Genomic DNA, 13,539 nt, shown 5'->3' with positions numbered 1-13,539 from the left:
CCCCCCCCCCCCTTCAGATGAGCCCGAACGCGATACATTACCCCTAGAGTAATGCCACTCTGTGTTTAAATTGCAGGCAGTGAAATGATGATGATGATGTTGTTGTTGACTCGGTAATGTAACGTGTGATTAAAGTGATTAAATGTCTGTGCTTCAGGGCTTGCCTGGGCCACCTGGTGTGGAAGGCAGGAGAGGAGAAAAGGGAGGGAAGGTACATTTCTCATTATAAACAACACCGCGTGTGCACGTGTGTGTGTGCAATGTTCGTGTGTGTGTGCGTGCATGTGTGTGTGTGCAATGTTCGTGTGTGTGTGTGTATAGCGGTTATCACGCTGCGCCTAAAACCCAGCCACCCGGGTTCGATTCACGCTCACGGTCGACGCCAGTGACGATTATCTGAACCGGTCCTGGGCCTCTCCTAGGTCGACTCAGCCTCAAATAAGTACTTGATGTGATGTGTAAACATCGCCACTAGGGAGACAAAGGCGGCCAGACGTGGTGCTGGCCACCCACCTCCTTCTGTGCTGTGCCGGCCTTCATAGGTGCTCGCTAGCAGCACTTGCCCCTACGGTCTGTTAAGGCTATATGGGGGTCTTTATCATTCTCTGTGTGTGTAGCAGTTATCGCACTGTGCTACAAACCCGGTGACCCGGGTTCCATTCCTGCTCATGGCCAACATCAGTGGCAAATGTCTGAACCGGCCCTGGGCCTCTCCTAGGATGACTCAGCCTTAATTGAGTACCTGGTGCAGTGTGTAAACGTCAGCATGGGGGAGACAAAGGAGGCCAAGCATGGTGTTTGCCACAGAACTCCGTAAAACATTGGCATTCAAAGGTGCTGTCTGGCAGCATTTGTCCCAACTGCCTTTTTAGGCTACATGAGCATCTTTGCCCTTGTTTGTGTATACACCCTACATCCAGTCATTGACGATATGGACTTTGGCATTGCAGAACAGTGAGTGACGATAGACAGCATTTGAAGTCCTTCATCCAACAGTGGATGGACCATGCCTGATGATGATGGTGGTGTTGATTTGTATAGGGTGAAGGAGGCTTAAACGGGCCACTTGGGAAGACGGGACAGATTGGGCCTGTGGGTCTTCCTGGGCAGCCTGGACCTGACGGACTGAGAGGCATTCCCGGACCAGCCGTGAGTACACGCATACACCCGTACGTACACATATACATACATGTACACACCACACATACTCATATACACACCACAACAACAACAACAACCGCCATTCGCCACTAAGTGGCGGTGACGTCACCAGGACGCTTGTGCCACACACCACACACACTCATACACACACAACACACACATATGCACTCATAACACACGTACACATCATCGTCGTCATATGTAATGACATCAGTTTAACACGTAGGCTCTCGCGACCAATATCATCCATAATACAGGTTTTGCCAGTAACGACATTTCGCGAAACGTCTTACTCGGATTGTAAATGTTGACATTTCGTGAAACGTCGTACTCAGATTGTAAATGTTGTGGCTTTGCACTCCAACACACCGATGTGCTGTACTAGTGTACTACACTATACTTTACACTACTACACTATACACTACTACACTACACTATACACTAGTGCTGTACTAGTAACGAATTGGCACGTTCTGTTTACGTGACAAACCTTACTGATTGGCTGTGTCGGGTGGTGGCGGGTTTGACGACACACGCATAAATTTCGATTTAAAGCTTTCGTGACTGCAGGGATTCATATTCTTGGTTCTTTCGGTAAAGTCACGTAGAAGGGAAATAATAAAATAATAAAAATATTAAACAATAAAAAATTCTCACGACGTTTCGACTGCAACACAAGCAATCATCATCAGGTGTGAAATCCACAGCAAGAAAATTTGAAAAAAGTGGCGGTTTTTCCTAATGTCAGCACCATGGACAGCGATTTGGCAGTTGCCAAATCCATCTATGTTGGACTCGTCCATCTGGCCAACTGCCAAATCGCTGTCCATGGTGCTGACGTTAGGAAAAACAGCCACCTTTAAAAAAATATATTGCTGTGGATTTCACACCTGATGATGATTGCTTGTGTTGCAGTCGAAACGTCGTGAGAATTTTTATAGTTTTATATTTGTATTATTTTATTATTTCCCTTCTACGTGACTTTACCGAAAGAACCAAGAATATGACACACACATATATATATATTTACGTGATCTAACCCCCAAAAAAACCCCTGTATTATGTATGTAATGACATGGTCGTTCTTGTTGTTTGTGATCCTCAGGGAGACATTGGGAGACCCGGTGGCCCTGGTCAGCGAGGTCCCCCAGGCCCACAGGTGAGTCTCAGCACTCACTTCCAAGAGGCTCCTCCCACGGGATATTTTGGTCAATCATGCTTAGCGGGGTCTTCTTATAATTCTCCTTTGTTTCGTGCAGAAGGAACATGTAATTGCAGATAGCAGCAGGATACACAACAAGGAAATTAACAAGAAACGCGAGAGAAAAGGCAGAGTTAATGATTTCTCGGACAAGTAATGAGAAAACGAGAGACTGAACGTGAATGTGGTTTTGACTGAGAAAGTTATAGGCTTCACAAGAAGCCGGGGAAGACAGCGAATTATGTTGAACTTATTTCGCACCGTACGTAGCCAGCCTTGCTAATCGGAGGTGCAGGGGAAGGACAACAAGAACAACAAGAACGTTTAATAGGTAATTTTAATAGTTGGATGCAATTGGGAGTGATGCAAAGTATCTAAAAGTTGACTAAACATCGTGGGCAGAGCTAAGTGGAAGGGAGGTCATAATCGCGAACGTCTTTTGAGAAAGGACGCGGCTCACAGAGATAAAAAAACACGTATAAGGATGTAATGGAGGATTTAAAGATAAGCCTGCCACAAGAATTGTATTCATTGCAACGTTACAATATGTCATGCTTGTAATGCACACGCTTTCTGTTTTACAATAAATAAATAACGGACAAAATTACGACATCTATAAACATCATGCCATCAATTACTCCAGAAGACATTTTGCAAAGTAGTAATAATAATGATATCAATGGTAAAAAGTCAACTTTAACGATTGTGCAAGTGTTATTTCCTTAACATTTGGGAAGCAAATGAACAATGTGAGTATATACTCGCCCTCGCGCAGAAAACCCAAGTCAACGCCAACACGTTCGTCAATTCCACTGTGGCCTGGAAATGAAAAAAAAAATAGATAATTGCCAACATTTCGGTCTTTCCGCCAGAGTTATCGTGAGTCAGCTCCATTATTAGGATCCTGAAACACCTCACCAAATAATGTGTCATGGGCCCTGCCTCACAAACCATTGCTCCGATTGCCACGGGAGGCTACGTGCGGTGCGAGGTAAGGTCCACGCACAACGTACCGTGCGATGCAGCGTTGGCCTTTTTTGCGAAATCCCCCAATGTCACGACGTGCGGCAGAGTCTCCATCTATGTCTCTCTCTGTCTGTGGTCGTTTAGGGCCCTCCGGGTTTGCCAGGACTGAAGGGCGAGCCAGGCCCCAAAGGAGAAAAGGTAAGGGTTAAGACATGCGTGATGTGCAACATCGTCATTTTCATCATCAACATCATCATCGTCGCCATCACCTGACATCTCTTGAGTCTCATGAATTGAGTGTGAACTCATGAACCAATGCCACAACATAATCCTCGTAGTATGGACGCAATTTATCCAATTACATTTTTTTTTCATATATACCAAATTCTATTGCATGTGTTGCATAATGCTGCCTTCCATTACATTGTATTGTGTCGTATCATGTTCCATTGTATGACAGTTCATTGTATTGCATGATTTGGTATTTCATTATATCACAGTGCCTTGTATTATGTTGTCTTGTGTTGCAATGTGTCATCGCAGTGTGCAGTGTTTTGTGGTCTCATAATGATTCCTTGCCTCCATGAATCAATGAAATTCACGGAATCGCGATTTTGATCTTCAAATCCCGTTTATTTGTTTTCCTTTATGGATGTGTGGATGATCTATAGCGGTGTAAACATGTTAAATCTATCGTGCTCAAATATATAATCTTGAAAATAATTAGTTTTACTACATGCACCAATTCAATACCAGTGAAATGATAATAATTTTTACTTGGAAGGCGCCGCTACCACACAGCATTCGCTCACAGATGGGCAGGGAGGCAGCAGCAGCAGCCAGATGGAGAGATGTTAACTCCCTCGCTTGGCATACAGGAGGTCGTGGGTTCGATCCCGATCCCGACCCTGACGCCTGCTGTATATTTTTTGAGTTTGCGTGTCTCTCTTTCCGTGGCAATGTGGATTTTTCTCCGGCTCCTCCAGGTTTCCCCCTCCACATTTAGAATCAACATCACGCGTTTAGAGTTTTTGGCTACTACTATAGATTTCCACATGATGATAAGCCACTTCGTTGAGCTATCGTTGGTAGCCAGGTCGCTTCTGAGAAAGAGCTACATAGATAGCTCAGTGACCATTATCTGATCAAATATAAATAGTTGAGTTTAATGGTATATAAAATTTAAATAGGTTAGTTTATAGTTTAGTTTGGCAATTATCCAAGCCCTACAGAAACGGGAGCACCGGGAGAAAACCCATAAATGTGTGGGGGCGTGCGATCGGGCAACACTCGATGCATAGAATTGTCGATTGATATTTATTCTCTAGCTCAGGATACGTGCTCGGACTTATTAAATCACAATAAAAGGGGTGATGGGTGTGGGGGATGAGTAGAAAAAACGACACCTCGACTATTCAATGCATGATAGGTGAGCATAACTAATGCATTTCAATCACGTTGCATTGCATCGTAGTCAGTCGTGGTGAAGAATAGACTCCAATGGCTCCGACAGCTACCACAAAGAGGTTTCCATGAAACCCATCCGATGGAAACTGACACATGGAAGAGAGAATAGAGGAAGACCTCGGAGCAGATGGGAAGACAGAGCAGACACAGACTTGGCACATGGAGTTCTAACGACGACAGCAGCAGCAGCAGCAGCAGAGCAGCAGCAGCAGCAGCAGCACAATGCCGCGAAGAGACTGGAGGAGGTGGAGGGAACGCGTGTCAACGGCATGTGCCGATACGCACCGCGCCGCCTGATGATGATGATGTTGCTGTTGCGCTTACGCTCGCGTGCCGTGTCGCACTACAGGGACACCCCGGCCTCATTGGGCTCATTGGACCCCCAGGAGAGCAGGGGGAGAAGGGAGACCGAGGGCTGCCCGGGCCCCACGGGAAGACGGGACCCAAGGGAGACCACGTGAGTGGCACGTGCCGAGACAAGGCCCTGGCGTTGCAGAGCTTCCCACAATGCCATGGCACGGCCAGTTCCAACCTCTCGGAACAGACACCATTGGCTTGCCGCAAAGTGCTTCCTCCTCTACCGTCCTCGCAGCTGAAATTTGAACTCTGACGAGAGAGTACTACAACCGGCTGTTCTATGGAGAGGCTGGCTCCTGCCATAGGAATATTACCACTGTCTCTGATCATGTTTATATAGGTGGCGGTACACATTCAAATGTCTATGACCAAATCAGATCTACGAACCGAAGCAGGGCTGAGCCTGGATGGTGCTTGGATGTGACACCACCATGCACGACACAGGTGCTACAGGCCACTGTGGGGCTACGTTGTGGGTAGCAGCAGAGTGGCAGTGCAGCGAAATGCATTGCTCTACTCGACTATGCTCGGACGCCTATGCTGCCCATGCCTTCTCCAACCCGCAGTGACCTGCGTGGAGAAGTATGGTCAATTAACCCCGACGACCCGCGCGGTGTGTGAGGAGGCCGTCATGCCGCAGTGGCCTGACGAAGGGGCTCGTGTGGAGTGCACGGGACTTGGTGTGGGTTGGGAGTATTTGGCCGCTGCTACAAATGTCCACGTCACGATGAGCCACTTCGTCGAGCTGTCATTTGTGGTCAGGTCACTTCTGAAAGAGAGCTGTGTAGCTCAGTGATCCTCACCTGGTAAGATGAAACTTAAAAAATAGTCGAGTTAATGCGTACGTGGCTGTTGTTGACGCGCAAGCCAACGGCCACCGGTGTTTGCGACAACCCTCTGTGACGTCCGCCTCTGCCCTCATTCCCCCAGGGAGTTGTGGGTCCTTCCGGCCCCCAGGGACCAAGCGGATCCCCAGGACCTCCGGTAAGACTCTCCCCCCCCCCTCCTGCCCCCTCTATGGGTCTCAAGTACTTATTTGCAGCATGGTCTTGGATTGAAATGGTTGAAGTATTTACTGGCTAGTACATTCGCAGTATTAACCAGGGCGGCCTACCCCACTCAAACCTCAAACCTCTGCACCAAGTGACAAACGCACTACCACTAGGCCATGCCACCGCTCAAATATGGATACAACTGGCCCACCTCCTCTATTATTAGCAGTGCCAAATATACAATTCGGTGTTGGACTAATCATTTTTACTCGTTAACAATTTCAGTTTTAACTTATGTAATGGGGGGCACCAGTAGTGGAGCGGTTACGTGCGCTGCGCTATGAACCTATCAACCCGAGTTAATTTCCCGGTCACGGCTGACATCAGCGTCGAGTGATATCCGAACCGGTCCTGGGGCCTCCCCAGCTGCACGAACCCACACTTGACCAGCATGGTGAAGTATGGTCAAGCAGTGGCCTTGACCGTTACGAGACCGAGAGACCCTCATCCGATAGCGGATTGACAGAGGGCTGTAAATGATGAATAACAATTGTAATGATTTCACGTCCGCACGGGCACAGTATTCTCTCACTCTTGAAGAGAGAGAATGACTCAGAGGTGCGAGGAGGAACCGCAGGTAAGCAGGCAGGCAACCCACGCGATGAGCTGGCTCCAAACAATTGCCCAAGGTCTGCGGTCCTCTATCACACTTTCTCGGTGTTATCGCCAAACTGTGCCACACGCTCTCCCGCACCGCCTCGTGGGAGCCTCGGTACTGATAAAGTTGTTTTATTTTAGTTTTTTTTCCGTGCGTCATCGGAATGGGAAATGGTTAATGAGTGTTTAGATGTGTGAGGAAACCGGAGCATGAAGATTCATCCATTACTAAACAATAATACTACGATGGCGGTGAGCCTTGTGAGATTTAAATTATATAGTGACGTAGGCCTTTGCCTAATTAAGTTTATTGAAAAACCAAAAAGCTCTGGGGGGGGGGGGGGGTGGTTGGAGGGTGTGGGGTGATCTTCGCCAGAGCAAGACAAAACCCTTCCAGACGGTCACAGCCGAGATTGTCGGCGATCGGCCAGGATCCTTGAGGATCTCGCATCGAGCAACGCGCACCGCCAGCGCCCGTGGCAGCCGCGTGCGGGGATAGGGGGTCGCGGGTCGCGGGTCACCGCCAGTTTGCAGGTCGTGTTGAGCAGGGTGAGGGCACCCCGCTCTCCCGGCCAACCCCACAGAGCTGATGCTGCATTGCCCATTCTTGACGTTGAGTGTGTTTTTTTTTCCTTCCCGCGCCTCCGATTGGCACGGTTGGCTACATACGGTGCGAAAGAAGTTCAGCGTGAAAAACACATACATACCGTATTTGAGCCACGTACTCGTAGCTGCTTGCTCACCAGTCCAATAATCAACCCGAAATATGTATTGATGTTTCTGTTTAACCTTACTTTGATCTTTTTTTTGTAATTTATGCAAGTCAACTTTTGTAACTGGGAATTAATTGTATTCATTATATTGGTAATGTTTGTGCACTGTCTTCCTGTTTTCAAATTATTTCTGCCATGTGGTTCTTTTTCCTCTGATTTCTACGTGGTTGCTTTGGGGCTGATTTAAAATCGCTTCATTGTGGTTGCTTTCTGTTTTCGTAATTTTGCAACTCGAGACTATCCCCATCTCTTGAGACCTTAGCCAGTTAAACGAAATAAACTTTAAACACACACCATATGCTTTGCCGTCATTTGACAGTGACTGATAAATGCTTTTTCTGGTGTCAACCCTTTCCACAGGGCCCAGGAGGGCCTAAAGGTTCCAAGGGCTCCACGGTGAGTGTGATAAGCCTGTTAGTGTGTGTCGCATCCGCCTGCGTGTGGGACTGTTTGCTTACAGTGTGTGTACGTGTAAGTGAAAGTGTGCATGTGGGAAGCGGTAGCGTAGCGGCTAGCGCATTGCGCTCCGAACCCGGCCACCCGAGTTCGATTCCCGCTCACAGCCCAACACCAGTTACGAATACCTGAACCCGTACTGGGCCTTCTCCTAGGTCGACTCAGCCTCAAATGAGTACCCGGTGTGGTGTGTAAAACATCGCCACTGGGGAGACAAAGGCGGTCGGGTGTGGTGCTGGCCACACGACCCCCTTCGTGTGCCGTGTTGGCTCTCGTAGGTGGTGCTCCTCGCTAACACCACGTGCTCCCAGTAGTCTGCTAAAGGCTGCACGGGAGGAGCTTGAGTGTATGCGCGTGTACGTGTGTGCATCTGCACGCGCACGTGCTTGGCGCGTGCGTGGGCTCGCGCGTTTGTGCACGCGTGTAAATGCCTGTGCAATCGTGCACGCATTACCAACCTATTTTTCCTATCCGCGTCAAGGTCTCTCAAAATTGCAATTTTCACCTGTTGTACCCTTGCAGCTCACATCCATCCATTAGAATCATGCCGCACGTGTCCAGATTCGTGATGCTGTCTCTCCTCTGCCTTGGGCCCTGAGCGCAACGTCTGCGCTTCGCAGGTCGCTGCTTCTCCTGCACTGCTCCCGTTGTCTAAAACCAGCCTCCCACTTGTTATTCGCTCAGTTGATTCCCTCCCCAGTTTAACTCCTTGCTCGAATACCTTCCTCTGCTCCTTGACCTGTGATTCACTTCCCCCCCCGCCCATCCTCGCATCCGATGACGTCTCTCTGCAACTGGAGCTATGCACTATTATCCACTGGAGCTATGCAATTTTAACTTTAGGTTGAAAACTCATTTTTTTCAGAACGGCTTTTTGTGATTAGTTTGTTGTCCTTTCCTCGCGCCTCCGATTAGCGTGGTTGGCTACGCACATTGCGACGTACATACGTACATACAACCAGAATCTCGATTCGTACTGGAGGAATCCGATGAGCTACAAGGCTCTTTGTCACAGACGTCCAGTGTGCCGCCTGCCGTAGGGGTTGGCGACCAACACGGCCACCCAGATTGCAACGCTGCGAAGGGCACCGACTATTTGGTGATGCTGCTGTTGCTGCTGCTGCTTTGGCAGTGGTGCACAAGCACAATTAACGATAGCACTGCCTTCTAAGGGAATTCATACAAATTGGCAACGTTTCCCGCAATGGGCCCTGTTCTTTTTGTGCTGTGTCGAAGAGCCCATTGCCCGAAAACGCCGTCGATTCTCTACTTTTCTTTTTGGAGCATCGTCGTTGGCTTTACTCTTACGAACATGGAGAACTTATATGGATTTAGCACAAATTTACGGACGCCGTCATAAAGCGTGCCGATAATTGGCAACGCTTAGACGCAACGCGATGCCACATGATGGATAACAAACGACAGAGCTATTACCAAGCCATTACTTTCAAATGGCATTAGAGTCTTCGTTTTGCCCAGGGCGTTGTTTACATCAAAGCTGGGCCTGCTGCCATTCACAATGCAATGTAAACCTTCTCTCCTGTCGTCACACGCGCATCTACCCTCGTCCAGCAAACTCTCTCGCCTGTTTCAATCAATCGATTGATCTCCTTTTAATCCTCCGATGTCCTTTCATTCATCCGCGTCGTGTAATTCTCCGTGACGCCTCCCGCTGCCCCCGCGCTACGCCGTCGTCCTCAGGGGGTTTATGCCGCTCCGTGATGTCAAACTGTGCACCGATTTGCATTCTCAGTTATCCGTCGCTCTGCCGCGATGTTCGCACAGTGGCACGGTGCTGCCGTTGGATTGGCATCCATCGTGTGTGTTGCTTTCAGGGCATCAAGTGACGTGTCCGTTTGCTGTCATCAAGATTAAACATATTGTCTGCTGCTGCTGCTGCTGCTGCTGCTTTAGCAGTTGGTGCACGAGCACAAACAACAACACATTCCATATCTTCATTTAAAGCTTTCGTGACTGCAGGGATTCATATTCTTGGTTCTTTCGGTAAAGTCACGTAGAAGGGAAATAATAAAATAATAAAAATATAAAACAATAAAAATTCTCACGACGTTTCGACTGCAACACAAGCAATCATCATCAGGTGTGAAATCCACAACAAGAATTATTTTTCTGTGGATTTCACACCTGATGATGATTGCTTGTGCTGCAGTCGAAACGTCGTGAGCATTTTTATTGTTTTATATTTGTATTCTTTTATTATTTCCCTTCTACGTGACTTTACCGAAAGAACCAGGAATATGCATTCCATATCAATAGGAGTTTACAGCAGGCGACGTTTTAGACAATTGCCCTTCTTCAGCACGTAGAGAGGGCAAAGAGTCTCGATATTAGAGTCTCTGTAGCTGCCTTTGGCCGAAACGCCGCCTGTTCAAGTCTCTCGTATGGCCGCAGTGTTTTTCACGAAGGTTTTTTTCTAGTCATTTTTTGCCGTCAGTGTGTTTTTCTGTCGTCCGCGCGTAACAGTCGCAAACGTCTCCTCCGCTGCGTCGATAGAATGGACGGCGACTGACAAGAGAATACGTTATGAAGCATTTCAGTTGCGATACGGAAAATTCCGCTGCGTGCACCGTGCAGCCAGTGACTGGATCGAGCTCTCCCGTGACATGACGGAGGATTCCGCTCAACAACATCGATTTGATTTTTATTTATAGAGGAATACGTGAATTGCAATAATGAGCTTGACCCACAATAACTTTTGCTTTTTAGCGCGTGATACGTGTGTGTTATGTTCATCGTTTTATTGCGACCGGACAATGGCAGCATTGCAGGCGTATTCGTAAACTTAACACGCATCGGCTAATTCTGTAAACTAAAGGGATGTAATCGTAGCTTGATAGCTCCAGTGGCTTCGTGAGAGGATTCATATTCTTAGGTTTTTTCGGTAAAGTCACGTAGGTAAAAAAATTAAATTAATAAAAGTAAAATAAAAATAATTAAAAAATCACGACGTTTCGGAGGCAACACAAGCTTCCGTCTTCAGGTGGAACCGTCACAGCACGATATGAGATATCTAAATGGATTCTTGTATCAATACAGCTATCGTGCTGTGACGGTTCCACTTGAAGACGGAAGCTTGTGTTGCCTCCGAAACGTCGTGATTTTTATTTTATTTTTATTTTACTTTTATTAATTTAATTTTTTTACCTACGTGACTTTACCGAAAAAACCAAAGAATATGAATCCTTGCAGTCACCAAAGCTTCAAATCTAGAATTTGTGAGAGGAGTTGCTTGGATTCGAGGTCTCCCAGCCATGATTGCATCGGCGTCTCCAATAGCAGCGGGTCCACGTTCTCAGCCTTCTCAGAATCAGCATCAGTATTTATACCGCAAGGAGGAATCCGATGAGCTGTGAAACTTATTTTTTCACAGGCGGTCACCAATGACCGCGCAAAGAGTCACCCGCTTTTTAACCATCAACACTTTGACGCGTGACTTTGCTCCCTTCTCATCAGGGTGAATGAATTGTGAATGAGTTACTGTTTTGTTGTTTTATTTCATAATTTTTAGGGACCTGCCGGTCCTAAAGGAGACTTGGGCCCCCCAGGACCTCCCGGCCCCCCTGTAAGTTCTACAATGAGTGTCACTGTCGCTCGTGCACTTACGCACACACGCATACATGCACTCACGCACGTGGCATCAGGCGACCTTTGATCCTATTAGACTTGCAGGCGACTGTGATTAAACCGGCTTCTCAGCTGTAGCCAGTTGATGGCTTTTTCAGGCCAGTCAACAATTACATCTTATCAACTTCGGTTTTGCCCTTGATTTGCATAAATTCTCAACTCATGAATAAAATATACCAGGTTGACTGCCATGAGACAAAATACCATTCCCGTGACCAAATCCCACAGCAGGATGAAAATGTTACTTGAAGGATTTTTTTTATCTCCGAAAATATCCTGTGAAATACCCCTTCTTCTTGCAGCAATTCCCTGACACACGAGCCACGCCACCCTCTGTGAGATATCCAAATGGATTCCTCATCTCATGGCTCGATTCCGAGAGCACAATTGGAATAAATTAGCGGAGGTGCGATCAGGAGGGGGGGGGGGGTGGTAGTGACACGGGAAGGTAAGAGTGGCGCTGCGTTGGCGCGGGGGATTTTCCCGCTGCCCGTCGCGTTTCGGGCACCGCGGCCGCGTTGGCAGGAGGGGCGGCTGAGCCGCGCGCGTGCAACCCGTTGTGTGTCGTGCCGAGTGTGTGCCGGCATGACCTCTTCTTCCCGCTCATTCATCGCTCGTGGCCAGGGCCATCCGAACGACACTGCCTCTCTCCCAGCCAGCAGAGATCCTAATGAGCCCATTTGTCACTGCACCACAATTGCCAGGATGTTGTATATATGTGTGTGTGTGTCTGTTGCAGGAAACATATTAGTCTGCCATTCCTCTACGATTTAATTATTCCATCGATATCATTATTGTTATTATTGTTGTTGTTGCACTGCTGTCACTGCTGAGCGCAACCATTTCACAGTTGGAAGTCTCGAGTTGAAACTCTGGTCAGCTGTTAGCTCGGCCCATCATCAACATCCTCGGAGTCATCTCCCTGGGGTTGATAAAATAAGCACAACTTCATTTGCGGAAACCACACGAGGGTTGTTCTAACACAGTACTGAGCTCCACCATGGGAATAGGGAATCACCACTAAATGCTCCAAAAAGCGTGACGTTGATTCTAAATGTGGAGGGAAAAACCGGAGGACCCGGCGTAAAAATCCACGCGGCTACAGGGAGAGACACACGCAACTCTGAATACGCAGGCATTGTCATGGTCGTGATCAAACCCACGACCTCCTGCATACCAGGCGAGGTAGTTAACATCTTGCCACCATGAGATGTACGTATATACGTTGAATTTCTTTCGCACTGTATGTAGCCAAACGTGCTTATCGGAGGTGTGAGAGATGACGTGGCCCGGGCTACAGGCTGCTGCTGCTGCTGCTGCTGCCACCGACGATGATGATGACGATAATAACGAAACCTTTCTCCCCACATGACGACAATGGCGATAATAACGAAACCTTTCTCCACACACATCGAGGGCCCTCGCGGGAGCGGCCTCTTCTCACAAAGCGGCGATCCGGCAGCGTGGAGGTCCAAGAGGTCGGCAGACGGCGGCAACCGCGTCACCCTGGACGGCAGCCTCCCGGCACCACCTCCCACGGGCAGCGACGGCTACATGGACTACACGGAGGGCATGGAGGAGGTGTTTGCCTCGCTCAACACCCTCAAGCTGGAGATCGAGCAGATCAAGCACCCCATCGGCAGTCAGAGCAACCCCGCCCGCACGTGCAAGGACCTGCAGCTGGCCCACAAGGACTACCCAGACGGTCTCTGTTCAGCCCCCGTCCTCAACTTGCTATTCACTCGTCGTCGTCGTCGTCGTTATTATAATTGCCGATATTTTCAGCTGCACTTGATTTACCCAGGAAAGCTGCACGGAGTTGGAGCAGTTAGGGGGTGATGGTGATCCGTGCGATCCCAACTAA

General features: G+C 48.3%; 1 protein-coding gene across 2 annotated transcripts in view; it reads left to right on the top strand.

The window, feature by feature from the left end:
- The window catches only part of LOC144734060 (uncharacterized), a 258,027-nt gene that overhangs the window by 224,834 nt on the left and 19,654 nt on the right, over positions 1 to 13,539 (top strand). For both annotated transcript variants that reach the window (XM_078616112.1, XM_078616111.1), the window contains exons 56-64: positions 158 to 211; positions 1,042 to 1,149; positions 2,267 to 2,320; positions 3,473 to 3,526; positions 5,145 to 5,252; positions 6,083 to 6,136; positions 7,935 to 7,970; positions 11,560 to 11,613; positions 13,092 to 13,380. In XM_078616112.1, coding sequence (XP_078472238.1) covers positions 158 to 211; positions 1,042 to 1,149; positions 2,267 to 2,320; positions 3,473 to 3,526; positions 5,145 to 5,252; positions 6,083 to 6,136; positions 7,935 to 7,970; positions 11,560 to 11,613; positions 13,092 to 13,380 — 811 coding nt within the window. The remainder of the gene's footprint in view (positions 1 to 157; positions 212 to 1,041; positions 1,150 to 2,266; positions 2,321 to 3,472; positions 3,527 to 5,144; positions 5,253 to 6,082; positions 6,137 to 7,934; positions 7,971 to 11,559; positions 11,614 to 13,091; positions 13,381 to 13,539) is intronic.

The sequence above is a fragment of the Lampetra planeri genome, chromosome 49, assembly GCF_965212315.1.
Source record: "Lampetra planeri chromosome 49, kcLamPlan1.2.h2, whole genome shotgun sequence".
Taxonomy (NCBI): Eukaryota; Metazoa; Chordata; class Hyperoartia; order Petromyzontiformes; family Petromyzontidae; genus Lampetra; species Lampetra planeri.
The sequence above is the reverse complement of the archived record's forward strand: the minus strand, read 5'-3'. Positions and strand labels throughout refer to the sequence as shown.